The sequence below is a fragment of the Carlito syrichta genome, unplaced genomic scaffold, assembly GCF_000164805.1.
Source record: "Carlito syrichta isolate Samal-C Ts95f unplaced genomic scaffold, Tarsius_syrichta-2.0.1 Scaffold306534, whole genome shotgun sequence".
In the NCBI taxonomy this organism is placed as follows: domain Eukaryota; kingdom Metazoa; phylum Chordata; class Mammalia; order Primates; family Tarsiidae; genus Carlito; species Carlito syrichta.
In genome coordinates, this window is record NW_007250630.1 from 534,573 (window position 1) to 553,342 (window position 18,770).

The window sequence follows — 18,770 nt, forward strand, 5'->3', positions numbered from 1 at the left end:
ACAAGGAGTTTTCTTCAGTCCCCAAATCCAGTGCTACATGCCCTAGAAACCAAATTGAAATATTAACATCTCTGAGAAACCTGTACTTAAGTAGCTGATTTGGACTGACTGCTCTTCTGAGTATTGCTTAATCAGTATTTAAAATGTTACCACTGTTTGACAATTTTGCTCTGCAATTCTTTGAACACGATCATGAAGTGTAGTACCTCATAGGATTAGTTTAAATAGGGAACAAAAAAAGAAGAGGAAACTAATATTAGAAGTAGAAGGAAGCTAAGAACAAAGTCTGAAAACTCAGATTTCACTGTCTCAACATCTTTCACTAATCGCACCGGGGTGAGGTTTACCACAGACATAATTCAAAAGAGGGCAATGCAGGAGAGAAGAATGAGTTCAGCAAAGAATTTGTGATACTAGGGGATGATAAACCTGACACTGGGCAAGTCGTCCCACTATTTTATAGCATAATGTCACATGTTGAAAAATCACAAAAAACAAATAGATGAGTGTATTAAGAAATTATGAACTCATAATATGGTTTCAACATATAAATAACTAAATGTGGGAGCATGGTTTAGTGGCTTGTTAAAGCAACAGAGCATGCTTCACTGTGGGATGAATTCCTCCAAAGCAGCCACACTTTTACTCTCGGAGTCCACCTTGGCCAAGCAAGTTGGTTACATCTAGAGGAAAGTTTATAGACAGGATCTGAGTTTTTTCTTCACGTGGAGTTAATTTACTAACAAGCCAACAAAACAATGATGGTGACATCAATTGAGCCACAATCAAAGTGTTTTTACTACTCTCATATAATCTAATTTTTGGAGTCCCTGATAGAATGTGATAGAATGCAATCATTGCCTAATGGCTGATAAGACAGTACGGTGCAGTTACTGAATGCATACCAATTGTTTCTATAGGAGATTTTACATATGTTGTGACAGAAATAAATTTATAGAAAATGATTTTTACAATTTTTCTTGCTTTTTGCACAGAGGCTAATTTTAATGAATGTGAACCATTTGCTTAGATCCTGGACAAAACTGAATTAATTTCATCTGGTAAAAGTTGGTCAATATACAAGGTATCTAAGTTCATTTTAAGAAAGAGTCTTTGGACACCCACTTTTCTTACTTATATATCTTTTTCACATAAAGAGAAGGAGTAATTTTAAAAGGCTCTACATACAGAGAGAAAAATGATGCTTATCTCATGGGGTATTATAAATATAAAAATGTGATAATATATAATATCTCTGCATATATTTCTACCAAAGTAATACCAAAACATGCTATAAAGAGTACTATTCCAGTTCCATGATTTGGAAAAGATAATGTAAGTGTAAAAAATGATCATAGATCTTTATATTGAAACATCAAAAAAAGTGTAGACTTTTTAAATCCATAAAGTGATATCAGGTTTAAGCAAAGTAACAGAAATGCAATAATAAATAATTTTGTGTCCAGTATTTTCCTGAAATATGTTGCTATTTAACACAAACCAACAACCCCAATTTATTGTTTATAGATTGATTTTCATTCCCTTATTTTAAGAAAAATTAAAACATGAACATAACATGTTTATTTGAGAGGATGCATCAGTTGCTTTATTAAAAGAACTCAGCTTTTATAAAATACAAGTTGACACAGAAACTCTTTACACACATAAATTCTCTAATATATATGAAATATGATTTTATGGACTAATTTATAAAACATTTTATAAACAATTTGTCTGGGACTTGTCATTTCACAAAGCACAGTAACCCTCCACTGGCAGGCATGCACAAGGAAGCAATTGGAATTGTCACTGTTATTCCTTATTAAACTCAAAAAACATTTAAAAAACACTTTAGTGACAATGAAGTATAATGAAGCAGGTCACCCAAATAACTATTTTTAAAAGCATATCGGCAGTAGTAGAATAAACTAACTCAATTTGGGCAATTTCCCACCATCACTGTTTTGTGTTTTTCATTAGTATATAGAAAATGTCACAGGGAACAGACAGAATTAACATAAGTGAATTGCATCCTGAGTGGAGCAAAGAATACTTCTGGTTTAACACTACACATAACTCCATTTAACTGACTATTTTTTATACCAATGTAGAACATTAAAATATTGGATTTTTTAAAAGGAAAACAATAATAACAAAAGTCCCAACACTTAGAATTAGAAAAAGTCTTTGATCAAGGCAGTGAACATTCTGGAGTTGATTTTTATAGACCTCTCTATAGAACACTCCATAATCTTCTTTGTGATCACTCTTAGAGAATGAGTTTGAATTAAATTTTATGTTACTTTTGAGTACATAATTTCATATTTTAATAATCTAGAGTAGATGGTCTAAATCTCGCTTATGTAAACATCAAGTGTACTGTTGAATAAAAAATAAAAGATGAGAATTCTAAAAGATTTTATACTCTGCTGTTAGGAGAAGTTTGAGAGTTCTTTCTCAGGGGTCTTTAATTTAAATAAATCATTTCATTTTTGTAACTCCATCCCTGGAGTCACAGCTAGCAAAGGCTATTGCTGTAGGTTTTGGACAACCAGAGAGCAGAGGCACAAATCTGAGACTAGAACCTGGTTTGGATATCAGAAAAACTGCATAGCACCTATGATGTTAAACTACAAAGAATTAATACGTATTAGTTTGGTGCCGGTTGGGTAAGTGTTTCTGGCATTTCCCTCAGTCACTTAAACTCATTTTCAGAGAATGGACTGCTGTAAAAGAAGGCAGTCTCATTAAGAGTTTATTTCCTCAAAATGCTGAAGCATAGCAAGTTTCTACTGTGACGGGATCAGCAAACTGCATGTATCTCTTTAGTTGGAGGAAGACCCCAAAGCTTTTGTTTTTGAGCAGGCATCACAGGTTCGAAAATGAAGAATTTCATCTTGTCACACCCTGCCTTACCTCGTTTCAAGGCTGGCTGTGTTTTCTTTACACAGAATAAAATTTTAGCAGGAGCAGAAGCCAAATGCTTAAAATGAATGATCAACTTACAATTCGTATGAATCTATTCTTTCATGCTGCTCTGCTTAAAAATAGCATCACAAATGCACATCTGCAAAGACTGTGCAACCCCCCTTTCCTGAATTGTACAAATTATTAGAGTCGTTGACAAAAGATTTTTTTTGTTTAGGGGTTGGTCTGGGCACTCTCTTTGGCAGACTGCCACTTTTCTAGCAGTGGAAATATTGCTTGCAGAAAGCCACATTGTACAGAACAGCTGTTCTGCTAAAACATTGAGCTAGCAACCCAAGAAATGACTGACTTCACATGTGAAGCAAAATTGTTCCCTCCCTTTGTACTAATTTAAATGAAATAAAAGTACAAAACATTCTCGTCTGTGAATGCCGTCTTGTCTTCCTTCACAAATACAGGCTTTAGTGACACACATGTGAGCTGAAGCCAAGGTGAGCACTTGATTCTCTGACCACCCTCCCAGCGGTGTGCTTGAACTTTGGCCATTTGACTTCCAGGCTCCCAGGGTAGCAGCTATTCTTCTGATCTGATCCTGTCTATATTCAAGTCTTAGATGCTGAGGGATATTCTATGAACTATGTACATTAGGATTTCAAAATTTAAAAATACACCTCATTCAAACTTTCTATCTCTATAAAAACAAAAATATCAGAGAGGTGATACTAAAAGATTATATTAGATTAAGCTTTTAGTGTATAAGCATGGTTATGCTTTTCGTTATTTGCAATTATATTCAGATAACAGAAATATATACAAGTATTCTGTGTTCTACATGGCATTGGGTAGCCTGTTTAAAATACTCAGCTGAAAGAAAAAATTCTTCATAAGTTTAACTTGACATCTAGTTGGCCACGAATCTCATTATATGTCATAACATTTACACTTTTGACCATATTTATGTATACTAAATCATCTAATACCAATGGGTATGTAAAATAAAGGCAGAAAAATACTTGAAGGTAGAATTTCAACAATTATTTTTCTTGGAAAATAATATTTTTTACTTTAAAAATACTTTATACATATTCAATATGATTATCTATTAAAAACTGCAATAAAGGTTACCTTCTTACTCTCATTCTGCATTGATCATTCTCTCTGTGATCCTACATTACTTTGCTTTAGAACTTTGTCAACATAAATAATATCTTACTTTATTATTTTGTGAGAATGAGTCACTCCTCTCACTAGATTGTAAACTCCTAGAGGAGAGGATTCAGGTTTTTTCCGTCTTTGCATTCCCCATAGAGGCAAATATAGAGTCTTTCAATACAAGGGGAAACCCCCCAAAACCCCAGAATTTATCATTTAGAGCATGGACCCCTTGTAGTACACTTGGAATTTGTTCCTCTAGATCAAAAGGTCAAAGTTTTTAATTGGAAGTTTTGAGAAGATTGCATCATGATTTGTGGAAAAAACACCTCTAGTTGGTGACTGGCTCTTCCACCATGACAACGTACCTGGCCACACCATGCTAAGTGTTCAGCAGTTTTTGAGAAAAAAACACCATGATCCCCTGGACCCCACCCTCCATATTCATCCAATCTCACCCCCAGTGATTGTTTTTTGTTTCCCCAGATGAAAACAGTCCTCAAAGAGAAAGATTTGCCAATGTGGAAGAGGTGTAACAAAAAACAGCAGAAGCACTAAAAGATATCAGAATTGACAGTGCAAAAACTGTTTTGAGCAGTGGAAAAAAAGCAACTTGATAGGTGTATTGCATCAAATGGAGAGTACTTTGAGGTGGCTGAAGTTTAATTATGTAAGAATAAACACACCTTTTAAAATAAATTCCATTTGGGGGGGCTCTCCCTTGTATAATAAATATTCAAGTATAGAAAGGATGAGTAGGTGAATAAAATTAAAGGAGATCTCTTATGACCAAAAAAAATTGATCTCCTAAAACCTACAGTAAGATTATATCTATTTTTTTAAAATTTTATTTTAAAGATGTGGAGTACAATTCAGGGTTAGGTATACAAATGGTCATTGCACAGGTAAAGTTCGGGCCTCATTTTGGTCCCTGCTTCACCTGGTTTGAGATCAGGTACCCTTATTGATGAGTGTACCCCTCCACAGTTTCCCACTACTGTTAATTTCTTTCTTATAGTATTATGATAATTGTTCAGGGTCCGCTTATGAGTGAGAGAGTGTGGTACGCAGTTCTTTGTTTCTATGATAGATCACTCAGTATTATAGTCTCCAAGTCCATCCAAGTTACTGTAAGGTTCATAATTTTGTCCTTCTTTATGGCTGCATACTATTCTATATGTATATGTACCACATTTTTTTAAACCAGTCCACTTTCAATGGGCAGCATGGCTGGCTCCATGTTTTTGCTATTGTGAATAATGCTGCAATAAACATGCGTGTGCAGGTATCTTTTTCATAGAGTCGTTTGAGTTCCTCAGGGTATATTCCCAGACTGGGTATTGCTGGGCCATACGGAGGGTCGATTTTTAGATCTTTTAGGAATCACCACACTGTTTTCCATGCTATAGCAACCTGATCAGCCTGTGCCCAGAGCAGAGGAAAGGGGCTGGAGACTAGGGCTGGTTCCCTCCCACAGCGGTGGCCAGAGCAGCTGTGGTGCTTGGGAAGGGAGCCTGAAGTTCCAGAAATGGCAACAGAGGGGGGTCTTTTTTTTCCATTTAGTTTATGTTTTAGTACTTTTTTTTTTGGTGATTTTTAGTTTTTCTGTTTGCATATGGGTATTTTTGAGGGCGAGTGCACCAGGGGATTTTTTGTTTGTGTGTTTGTATGTATTTTGGGGGGGGGGTTTGTTTCTTATTTTTTGTTTCTTTGTTTAGTTGGTGTGCCTATTTTCCTTCTCCTTCTCCTCTCTCTTTGTCTTCCTTTGTCTCCCTTCTTCCTTTTTCCATTATTTTCTTTACATCATTTTTCTTTCAGGAAGTATACATACATCTCCCCTCCTCCCTGCATGGACAGATTGTAAGGTGGAGGGAAGTGGGTTCCAGGGGGTCCACACACCTGTCAGCAGATACTGTGATCTGCAGATAGCTTCTGGACCACAGTTCCCCCCATCACATCTTAATCAGATCTCAAAACTGCAAAAAGCTCAGGCCTCCATCCCCTGTCCAACTTCAAAACTGAGCAAATCCAGAGGATCTACATAAGGAAGAGCAGGGGATTTTGAGCAAACAGAAGTGAAAGTTATCACCCTATCACTGAGCAATGGAATTAAAGGGGGGAAAGAAAGAGAAAGGAAAACCATCACAAATGAAGAAGAATCAAAGGAAGAACACAGGTCCTGGGAAGACAGCACTTGGGAATATAGACTTTGGAACTCAAACAATGAAGATTATATCTATTAAGCCAAAATTCTGAGGGGGAAGATATCAGTTATATGCACTGTTGTAATAAATTGGCCTTGTATTTCAGATACAATGTATTTTAAGAGTTCTTGAGTTTTCCTATCAACTTAATGAAATGTCCACGTTAACATTTTATAGACTCAATTTCTGCATACCTTGTTATTTTAAACATAAAAAAACATTAAGCTGTCTTATCCCCAGATCATCTGTGTCATTTAAGAAGCTCTAAATTTCCTCTACTCTATCATAAGATGCAAGATAAGACTTTTTTACATGCCAGAATTCCAAAAAATATTTTTTAAAAAGTACATGTTAAGCCATCTCTTTCTTCTGATTAACATCATTTTGAAAATACAATCTTAAACACAAAAGCTTGCTTCTCATGTGTAATAAAATCATAAATAGAAATTCTAGCATGGCTTTGGTAGTTCCTCTGCAAGCTTAAGTCTCCCAACAGAATCTGGACTCACTGCAGTAAAAACCATACCGTATCTGTTAGTTCTCAGGTCTAACTATGCCGTATTTTCAGACTGGAAAAATGAAACCAAAGATTTGTTCAAGTCACAAAGATCTGAACTCAGGAGTGTATAATTCCACTAACCAAGACCTTACTACAAATCAGCCATTCTGAAGACATTAAAATGACTAGGATGATTCAATTCCATTGCATTCCTGTATTTTTTTCTGCATTCTTCAGCCTTGGGTATATAAACTGTACCTTTACTATAGGTTGTTAGAACTCCTTGTGTTATGGACTGAATGTTTGTGCCCCCACCCACCCCAGATACATATATTGACAGCCTAAATACCCAATGTGATATCTGGAGACAGGGCCTTTCAGAGGTAATAGTCATGAGGGTAGAATCCTCATGAATGGGATTAGTGCCCTTACAAGAAGAGAAATGATGAGAAAATGGCTATATGAGAACCAGGACGAGGGCCCTCACAAAGAACTCGACCATGCTGGAACCTTGATCTTGGATTTCCAACCTCCAGATTATGGGAAAGAAATATTTCTTGTTGTATAACCTGTCTGTAATATTCTATTAGAGCAGTCCAAACTAAGACACTCTGCAAGAGTCCCCTTTTCTAACCTCTGTAAAAGTATTATTTTACTTTTCTAACTGGAGCTGCTCATGCAGCAACAAATGCAGTGACTGACTCATAACAAGGAGGCTGGGTCTGATTACCTCCCAGATGTAAATCACAGCATAGCATCGGCTGAACAACTCGTTACAGATGTTTCAGCAACTCCAGGATAAAAGATACAATGAGAAGTATTTTAGGTCAGGTGTCAGCTAAGCAAATATCACTGTACCACTTTATAAATGTCCCCAAGAACACCCAAAATAAGGCTTACCTGCATGAGCATTCCTGTTTCTTTGCATTTTACACATTTTGTTATGCTATCTTCATGTCTTCTTTTCATAATGGAAAACGATAGCAATTTTGCTTTTATGCTAAAACTCTCAAAAACCTGGATACTATTCATCTATTTTTATAGAAGAAAGTCAACATTTTAAAGTATTTATATAAAACCCAAACTGTGTACACAGTGTTTTCGTCATCAGTGCTGATATTCAGCACAGCCCTATTTTACAAACTGTAAAATTATATGAGTGATGTGCTTTAATTACAAAACAGTACTGAAACGTAAGTCTTGGTAGTGCTTTGGGAAGTTATGACTATGAACTCACTGAGTGTGAGTGCCTTCCAAGTGCTTCCCTTAGAGCATTCAAAAAATTCATGGTGATTCATCCCAACAGACAACAGCTGAAGACCACAGGAGCTATTTCCTAGGAACTGTATTTTGTTTCTTGAGTATAGCAAGCTGTGAAAATTTTAGTATGCTATACATATTTCTTCACTATGTAGACATGGTTTTGGAGATACGGTAAATTTTACCTACAAAAGACTAGTTCAGCTTTACCAATCTTATTCATTGTAATGCTAATAATAACATTGAATTCTTGAGATACAAATCTCAAATGTCTTACTTCTAATGATTTTTTAATGATGGTTACAGCCACGTCTTACCTAAATCCATCAGTAAAATCAGAAGGACAACTAATACATTATGTAGAAAAATAAATCAAGATGATTAATTAACCTAACTGACCAGCTGTATGATTAGTTAGGTCAAAATGACCAAATGATAGTCCTGTATACACAGTGTTTTCATCATGTTTCTCTTTAACAAGATCCTGCATCTAGAGAAGACTAGTGTGGATTATTTGCTATATATTCGACTGAGAATACTGCCAAAAACAATAAGCCAAGTCATACTAATGATTTAATATGACTTTTCACTTAATTTTTCAGCAATATGCATATTAAAGAAAACAGCATACATCTATGGATGCCTATTAAATATGCCAACACCACACCCCTGGCTGGTTAGTAATGCTAGCCATCATAATAAATAGATTTATGAACATACATTAGCTCTGAAGATGATTTTTAAAAAACATATTACCAGCCATTTATTGTTACTATATGTTTTAAACAAATACAAGAATTAACCTTTTACAACTAGCAGCATGTTTCCTACCACAATGGGTTCTTAAAAAGTACCTAAGCCCCTTCTATTAATAGTTCTAATGCACTAAACAGGGGTTGACCACCTATGACCTGCATGCAGGTCAAACTCAGCCAGCTGTCTGTTTCTGTATAGCCCACAAGATAAGAATGTGCTATTGTTTTAATTTTTTAAATGGTTGAAAAAACTCATAAGAAGAATACTATTCTATGATCCATCATATTAGATTGTAGTATCTACAAATAAAGTTTTACTAAAACACAGCTACACACATTCACTTACAACTGGTTGATAGAGCTACTTTTGCACACTAAAAGCAGAGCTGAGCAGTTGCAGTAGAGACTTAATACCTCACGAAGGCTAAATTATTTACTATCTGGTCCTTAACAGAAAAAGGGGGCTGACCCATGTTCTAGAACTGTATAGTCAGTGTTTGTCTTGGCTTCCCAACTTTCCCCTTTAGGTAATCCTTGACCACAGTTGGGAGAACAGAAAATGTGATACTAGTCAACTTTACCAAGGAAGGAGACGAACCAGAGTTTGAATTTGTGCTCATGTATGGCTCTCTATGGGAAATAAGTAACTTACAAAGTTGAGAAAATTCATGTATGACCCTTAATGGTTCACTTATAAGTTTTTAAGTAAACTGTGTAAAAAAAAAGTTAATCATTTCCTCTCTTCTATATCCTTTGATTGATATCATAACTGTGAGTTAATCACATTTCTTAATATAACAGCAATAAAATACTATAGAAGGTTGAACATTTGGAGACTCAACATCACAGTTAGAAAGGTAAGAAGCTTGGTCAGAACAAGTTTTCAGTTGAGCAGAGGCTTGTTTTCCCAATGTTTCTATCATCACAGTGAATTCTAATGTTTTTGTTTGTTTTTCTAGAGACAAGATCTCACTATGTTGCCCAGGCTGGTCTCAAACTCCTGGGTTCAAGTGATCCTCCTGCCTCAACCTCTCAAACTGCTAGGATTACAGGTATGAGCCACCATGCTCAGCATCAATTTTTTTTGTTTTTTTTAAAGTAACCTTTTTATTTGGCAATATTCTAGATTTACAGATTTGCAAAGACAGTACAGAAAGTTCCTATCTACCTTTCTCCTATCTACCTATCTAGTTTCTCCTAACGTTAGTATCAGATTCCTTTTAAAAAATTATTCTTTTGACTGGGCTCAGTTGTTCAGCCTGTAATTCCAGCACTTTGGGAGGCCCACACGACTTGATTGCCTGAGCCCACAGATTCAAGACCAGTTCAGGCAACCTGGCGAGAACTTGTCTCTACAATAAATCAAAAATTAGCCGGGCATGTAATGTGAACCTGTAGTTCTGGCTACTTGGAAGGTGGAGGCGGAAGGATCACCGAAGCCTAGCAGGTAGACGCTGGGGTGGCTGTGAGTGTGCCACTGCACTCCAGCCTGGCAACAGAGTCAGACTCCAACTAAAAAAAAAAAAAAAAAAAAAAAAAAATATATATATATATATATATATATATATTCTTTTAATGGAATTATAATGCTCGTGCTTTTGAATAACCTACCTATGTTTTCTGAATTTGAACACAATGTTATCATTTGTTCTAAAATGGGCCAATGTCTACACATGAGCCAAATAAGTTCATATATATTTCAATATAATACAAATGCAGAAAAGGGATTCCAGTGATGTGTGGCTAAACATAGAAAGAAAATTTCTTTATTATGGAAGAATATGTGCTGAACTAGGATATCAGAGGCCTGAATTCTAGGTGCAACTTCATTACTGATTTTGTTTTGTCAATAAACTTCTCTCTACATTGGTTTTCCCAACAAAATAGCAAGAGAATTGAAACAGGGTCATTAAACCAAAAATTCTACTGGCTTTCTTCTCTTGCCCAGGTCTGGACATTCGCTGATATATTATGGACCCAGAAAGGATGAGAAAAGCTGCAGTCAATCAGTATTCAAAGCCACATTAGTTTTTACAGGTGGAGGTCACCACATGTTTATTAAGGCATAGCGAAGACTTATGCACAGTATCAAGAAAGCTGTTTCTGGAAATTAAGGCCACAGTACAATTTCAATCATATAAAGCAGTCAGAGGTGACTCCTTCTTTGCTATCCCCATGAAATATTGTTATCTGCAGAGCACTGAAACTGTATATTGTGCTTTGCAAGAGGTGATAGGGCTAACAAAAGCACGTTAAAGAATTCCAATCCTAAAGAACAGAGCACATAAACTTGAAAGTCCTAAGTAAGTGAGTACAGTGCAGTATAATGCAATGCCACATATGTCATGACTAAAATATTACATTATCAGGAACTGGTAGACTTTCTAACAGAAGTTGAATGTGATATATAGAATGCAAGACTGTTCCCTAAAGTTTTGTCAAGAGAACAGAAGCAAAGAAAAAGTCTATAAAGCTCTACATTCACATTGTCTATATCATATATTTGGCACCTGACTTGCTTAATTTAAAACTTCATTATGCACCGCCTTATTTTCCTGTCTTTTATTTATAATGATTACAAGCGCCAAATATTGACAATCTAACACACAAAACATTTTTAAGAGAAGGAACCCTGTTTTACATTTTCTAACATGATACTTTCATGTGTATGGGAATTAAGTAAAAAGAAAATAAAAATAGAAATATTAGCAGGTTATGAAGAGTTAAGAGTATGTGGCTTTTGAAATTATTAATAAGCAGCTTCAAGAGTCCCAATAGTCCAAAGAGAGGCTAATTTGAGAAAAATAATCGCCAAATCCTTTCTAACTAATAGGGACTTAGAATTAGAGAGTAAGTAGTCATCCAGACCAGAATCACTGACAAAAAGAAAACTGAGGTCTAGGGAGGGCTTTATTACACAGGTTATGTGGTAGGCTTAATTTTATTGAAAGCTATCATATCATTATTTATTGCACATTTCTTTCTGAATTAAAAATAATGCCAAAGCAGAGGACTTAATTATTAAGAAAAGATATTCAGATATTTGTTGAATGAACTTGAGTTTACACACTCAAGATGCTAATGGGTTTCTAAAGACTAACATTATTAACTTTCAACTCCTCTGCCTGGACATCACATGGAGAGCCATTTGGTGGGGGAAGGACATTACAGGGTAGGGACTAGTAGCTTATCCCAAGGGCCACCTCTCCTTCTAGCTCCTACTCCATATAGTGTTTATTTTCCCCTTGTTTTCACACTATTCCCATTATTCTCCCTCCATTTTTCTTCTTCTTTCTTTTATTTTCACTCTCCTTTTAAAAATCTTCCTAATTAGTAAAAATATTTGGAAGAGGAAAAAAAAAAAAAATCTTCCTAACTTAAGGCTTAGATCCACCTATAGCTCTTATCAGTATTACTTAGCTCAGCTACTAGCAATCCCAAGATATAATTCAACTCTACAGAATTCAATTTAAAGACACAGTTAAATATTTACTTTCATAAGTACTAGATAAGGTTCTGGAGATATAAACATGAATAAGATGTCCCACACTATTCCCTCAATTACCTCATAGTCTAAATAGAGAGACAGGTATGTAAAGAAACAAATTACTATTGAAGTTAAAAATAAATCAACAGAAGAATGTAACAATAACCTACAGAAATAAATGACTAATGCTCTGGAGAAGCAGAGATTTACACAAGACAGTGACATCTGAGCTGGGTTTTGAAAGTTGAATAGAAGTTGGGACTCAGAACATGATATCCCAAAGTATGGCACCATGGCATATTTTGAATTGAAGGAGACTGGAAGGATCTCAGACACAACATAGCCTCTCTAATCTTCCTCCGCCCTCCTTTCTCCTTCTTCCATTTCTCCTCCAAGTCAGGTCACTGAAACTAGAATTGTGCTCCCCTAAAGCAAGTCATAAAATCTAAACATGTCACTCTCTGATTTCCCCTGAAGACCCTTATGTGACAGGTGTCCTGTCCAACACCCAGAAGGAATACTACACGGAGAGGCAACGAAAAATCTGAACAAACACAACTTGCTGGATTTCCCCCTCAGTTAATTACCTTAGGTCAGCTCCTCTTCATCAAATAATACTTTTACAGAGCTGTCCATTCTACATTGAACCGAAGTGTAAAAATATACAGTTCTCCTTAGGTCTTCATTTCTATAGGCTTCCATGTTATGTAAAGCTTTGATGAAATATATTTGTTATTTTTTTCCTTGCTAACCTGACTTTTGTTATGGGAGTGTCAGTCATGAGCCTTATGATAGGAAAAGTGACAAAGGATAAGGGCAATGCAGTCAGATGATGACAGAGTCAAGGGCATAAATGTATGGTTTTCGGCATTTGATATTGTTAGAGAAAAATGAGAGATTAGCAGACAGAGGAGCAGATTGATGAAAACTGATGTAGGATGCAGAAGAGCATATGCCCACTCTTTTGTCTATACTTCCAGAAGTCTCCAGAAAACAATTCCTCATTTCCATTCCCTCATTTTGGCAAACAAAAGCTACAGATGAAAACAAAACACAACTAGTACTCTTGATGAGGTAAATTCAATTATTAATTCATAGTTTTATCTTATATCTGTGTCATTGGTCATGATTCTTTAAAGTGTCTTTCAAAAGAGATGCAATGTACTTCCGTGCCCCTTGACTTTGGTTGTGGTCACGCAATTTGCTCTGACCCAAAGAAGGTGGGCATAAATGACATCCTGACAGCTCTCTCTCAACAAGGGGTTAAGCCCAGACAGGAGCTGTGGCACAAAGCAGAACCATCCAGCTGAGCCCAGCCTAGATCTGTCAATTCCCACACTAACTGTACCTCCATGCATAAAAGCATATTGTTGTACGTCACTAAGACATTGTGATTACTCATTCCCTGGCAATAGCTGACTAGTACAACGCATATTCTTAATTCTCAATCTCAAAATATGCTTTCTTTGAGTGATTGCTTGAAGTTGAGGGTAATTCTAAACTCTCAAATATTATGAGATACCCAGAAAATAACGATGACCAGGCAAACTCTTTAGCAGTGACATGTAGCAAGAAACTAGAAATGCTATATAGTATTTTTAATGCTGAATTATATTATAATTTCATGGAATACAGTCCATTTTTGTAGATATCAAATAATCTCATGGTAAGGTGTGAATTAGAATCTCAGAGACATACTCTACTACCATGAAGCCCTCAATTGTCAGAAAGCCCTTCCTGCCATGTCAGGGATTATAATCTTTTATAAAATGTGGTTATATAAACATTGCTTGTCCTGTTATGATATAAAATAAAAGAAAGTAAAAGACTAGATCTTAAATCAGCTCCTTTCTGAAGTCATAATTTCATTAGAAATACATAAAAGGTTAATAAAACATAATTTAAAAACCTTCCTGAAAGCATACCTAAGGAAAGGCAATTATGCCACATTTCCATATACTAGTAAAACCTGGCACTCACTGCCAAAATAAACAGCAATGATCACTGGCAGCTTGACTTCTGAATGGTTCTGTTTCAGTTAGGTGCCACCATCTACTTTGGATTGAGGCAAATGGAATAGAGCTAGAGACCAGAGCAGAGAGTCAGTCCTTCAGTCTACTGAGGATGGCAGAAGTAAGAACAGGAATGGGGGGGGAAGGGAGAGAGAGAGAGAGAGAGAGAGAGAGAGAGAGAGAGAGAGAGAGAGAGAAATGAATGCTATAGGCCGAGTATACAAGGTCATGTGCTAATTCTAAGAACTTTCAACTCACATGGTTTTTCAGTAATGAGGGATATGACACTTGCCCCTAAGCATGAATGTCACTTGGTAGAAGTAAATGTGTGTCAGCACAGAGAAAAATGCCCAGAACAGGAACTGGAAGACCTTTGAGCTACTTAGACCAAGACAACCTATCATTTAGACAGTCTTAGAATCTCTACCATTTATTGAAACAAGATCTATTTTGTGAAATGCTATCTAAATTTGGAGAACAACCATTATAGTAGTCATTCAATATAACTCTAAGGATGGTCTATAGTCAGTTACCCTACAGGACTATTTTAAATACATTTATTAAACATCATCACTTAAGTCAACGTCTGATTGATAATAAGTTGCTTAAATAAATAACAAATGAATAAAGTCTCTCCTCTCAGAAACATTTGCTACTTAATTCACAATAGATGCCTGAAATAGTGAAGGAAAATGCTATGAGAATAGTAAAGTTCTTCCTAAATGTGTTCAGTACATTTTAATCACCAGTTGTCTTAAATATTTTGCACTTGTTCCTTTCCAAAGACCAAGAATTCCTTGTATTTTACATATTTTAGTATTGTTGCCCATCACACACATAGGCAAGTTGTTGCTGAAAAGCTTCAATGTTTAAATTGAAATAAAACTTATGCTTACAATGGTAAATATTCCTGGATTAATAGAGTTGCAGCAGACAGACTCTTAAAATTGACTGAAGTCTGTGATATTAGAAAGACAGAAAATTTATCTAGTTTTAGCAAATGTCAAATCAGCAGCTATTGCTTTTAAGATTAATAAAAGATATAATGGTTTCTAGATAGCCTCTAAATAGAGATTACTATGAATGGAGAAGTGATTTACCAACAGTCACCACAATGAGATTTCTTTAAAGGTTACAATCATCAGTTATTTAGCTGAAACACTGCTGAGAATGCATGGTCATTTCTTGAATAATGCATAATGTTCATTGTAGATTTGATCTGTATTATAATAATACAGATATTTCTAAAATAATGGAAAAAACTATCTGTTACCTTCCAATTGCTTAACATATCATTTCCATGAAGTAATTGACTTGGGACATATTACACACTGTCACCTGAGTGTTCTTTCTGGAAGCATAACTTGTAATAATCGTATACAATGGGCATCACAAAACAAACTCATCAACCTTTATAGACTGTTAAGAAAAGATGTGATGAATACTTTACAGGGCAGAGTGAAGGACCTTTCTGAAGCAGTAAATTAAAATGATTAAATTTCTATATGGTTGTGTGGGACAAATGTAAATTTAAGCTTTGAAATTTAATTATTAACATAATCAACTCATCATATTAAAAAAATGTTACCGATACAGTGTAAGTACTTTTCATATAAATTTCCAATGCCTTTAGGTTTATTCAAGAGACTGCTTGGAGAAGCACGAAGTATAATGTCTATCGTTTTATTGTTGGATTATGAACCGCACTTCACATGATGCTGCAGGCTATTTATATAAGCTTGCTTATCCATGTGAACTTCTTCAAGGGCACAACATAGAAGACCTTAATAAATTAAAGTGAATTTCTTTTGATGTTGTTGTTTCATGAATGTTTGATCAGAATGAGTAGCAGTTTTGCATTAAAGAACTAGAGTAAAGCAATCAAATGTACACATATTGTACAGTTGAGCCAGCTTACTGAAAGAGCTCACTGCATGTCTAGCAAATTTGAGAGCCAAGGTAGACAGTATGGAATCATTATGCTTATATCTTCATTTCTAGTCTATCACTCATTTCCTATAAACAAAAGTGCACTGTACCAACTTAGATGCTCTGCCATCATCATGTTGGAATTTTAAAAATAATAAAAATCTGTTATCTCCTTCCAGGCTCCTACCTTCCTATTCTTCTCAGTGAAGAATGCCCTTCCAAAGACTGCAACACCCATGGGGGCAATGACCAGGCTTGATCTTATTTTTATCTGTCTTAATCATAGTAAGAAGCTATAGAGTTGCACTGATTGAAGGCTACAAACTAAAAATGAAGTATTAGTCACAGTATAAAGCTGAAAAAATTCTCACTTGGAATATTTGACGGAGACACAAAACAAATAGTAATGACACAAAAGTGACAGAAAGAACAGTAATAGAAACGCAAGGAAGCTGGATTCTTCCCTTAGATATGCTAACATTTAACTTCAAAGTTGTTTCCACATACTTTCCTCATCTATAAAATGGGGGGAAAGTTCTCTAGGACCCATAAGTCTGAATATCTAAAAGGCCATGATTTTAAGAGTAAGCTGGACTATCACATCATAAAAGAAGGGACAGACAACAGAATCATCAAGTGTTTCCACTTTGATAGCCATCTCTACCAAGAAGGCCTATTCACTGCAAGATAGAAATAAAAGATAATTATGTAAAACAAATAAGTCCAGTGCATCAATTTATTTCACACTGAATAATAATGATCATAAGTTTTCCACATTGTGTGATTTCTAACCTGTTGCACTCATCTTTTCAACTTACGTGATTTGGAATAAATATGAAGATAGCCTGTGCCTCAAATTAAAGTAAAAAATAAATCTAAGGTATATATACTAGGATTATATTCACAACTTTAGCTTGGGAAAATTCACTAGTAATTTAGTTTCTAGAACATGGACTAGTGTGTTCCCAAATTTATATCTACACGTTCAAAGGCAGAAGTGCAGTAAAAGGACAGCAGGGGTGTGCCTGGGTTTCTTTATCCTGGGCTACGTTATACTGACATCCTGCCTGGAGAACTGCCTTTATTGTGTGTTCTCCTCAACCTTGTATGTCATTCTTATATTCTAGGACAGCGGACTGCAAACTATGACTTGTGGGACAAATTTGGTGACTGCTGCCTGTGTTGTAAATACAGTTCTATCAGAACACAGCCACATCCTTTAATTTATATATTATCTATGGCTGATTTTGCGATATAATGGCAGAGTTGAGTAGCCCCAAAAACCTAAAATGTTTACTATATGGCCCTTTATATAAAATGCTTGCCAACCATGGCTCTAAAAGAAAATAGCCTAGTAAAATTTAAGTTCTAATTTTTTCCTTATATGCATACACAATCCCCAGGTAACACACTAACACATATATGTACCAATATCACAGCTCTTAGCATAAAATTGTAAATAATCACTGCTTTTGACCCTTCGTTTCAACCTCAATCCTACAAAAGATCACACCTCCCCACTAGCACTTTTCCTGTAACAGTCAAGAGTACAGAGACTTTTCCAAAGGTAGTTGGCAAAGTGCAATCACAGAATTGAAGAACTTAATCACCCCTCCCCTCAGAGGAGGCTGCCTGCAACTCCCCAAAATGCCCAGTTTTATTTTATGCTAATTAAGGGTCTAGATACAGCTTTGGAATATAAGAATCTAGCAAATCCATTAGGTACTACCTCTTGAATAACACACCTTTAAAGACAGAAAACCCGGAGGAACTCAAATCATTCTACAAAAAAGGCACTTGCACCCATATTTTTATTGCAGCACTATCCACAATAGCAAAAACATGTAACCAACTCTGCTGCCATCGAAAGTGGACTGGACAAAGAAAATGTGGTATATATACATGATGAAGTGTTGCACAGCCATAAAGAAAAACAAAATTAGATGAATTTAGAGTCCATCATACTCAATGAGCTATCACAGAAACAAAGAACTGAATATCACATGTTCTCATTCAAAAGTGAGTCTTGAACATTTATCACAATACTATAAGAGAGAGGTCAGCAGTGACAGGACACTTCCAGGGGAAGTGAGGGGCAGTGGTGATGGGGGGAACACATAACATCACTAAAGGTACCTGATCCTAAACCAGGGGAAGCGAGGAACAGTTGGAGGCCCAAACTTCACCTGCACATACATTACTTATGTACCTAATCCTGACTTTTTTTAAATAACAAAATAAAGTTAAAAAAAAAAAGAAAACCAATGGCCAACACTACATATGCATCAATAAATACATGCATGTATATTTAAATGCTAAAAATGCCATAAATTACTTGGAGTCTCAGGAACACACAAGAAAATACCTGTCTTAAGTAACAGGATGAAAAAGACCTAACAGTTAAAAATACTAAGTTGTAAGAGTAACTACATCAAGGATTTGAAGAACAAGTACATGTTCACGTTCACAGCTTTTTTTTTTTTTATGTTTACAGAGAAATGTGAAACACTAATACATGGATTGAATCTTTTTGGTCAATAAAAT

General features: G+C 35.6%; 1 protein-coding gene across 1 annotated transcript in view; it reads right to left on the bottom strand.

The window, feature by feature from the left end:
• The window catches only part of NPAS3 (neuronal PAS domain protein 3), a gene marked incomplete at its 3' end in the record, with an annotated part of 691,615 nt that overhangs the window by 514,305 nt on the left and 158,540 nt on the right, over positions 1-18,770 (bottom strand). Inside the window, exon 4 of the mRNA XM_021715010.1 lies at positions 6,170-6,176. Within this exon, the coding sequence (XP_021570685.1) occupies positions 6,170-6,176 (7 nt within the window). The remainder of the gene's footprint in view (positions 1-6,169; positions 6,177-18,770) is intronic.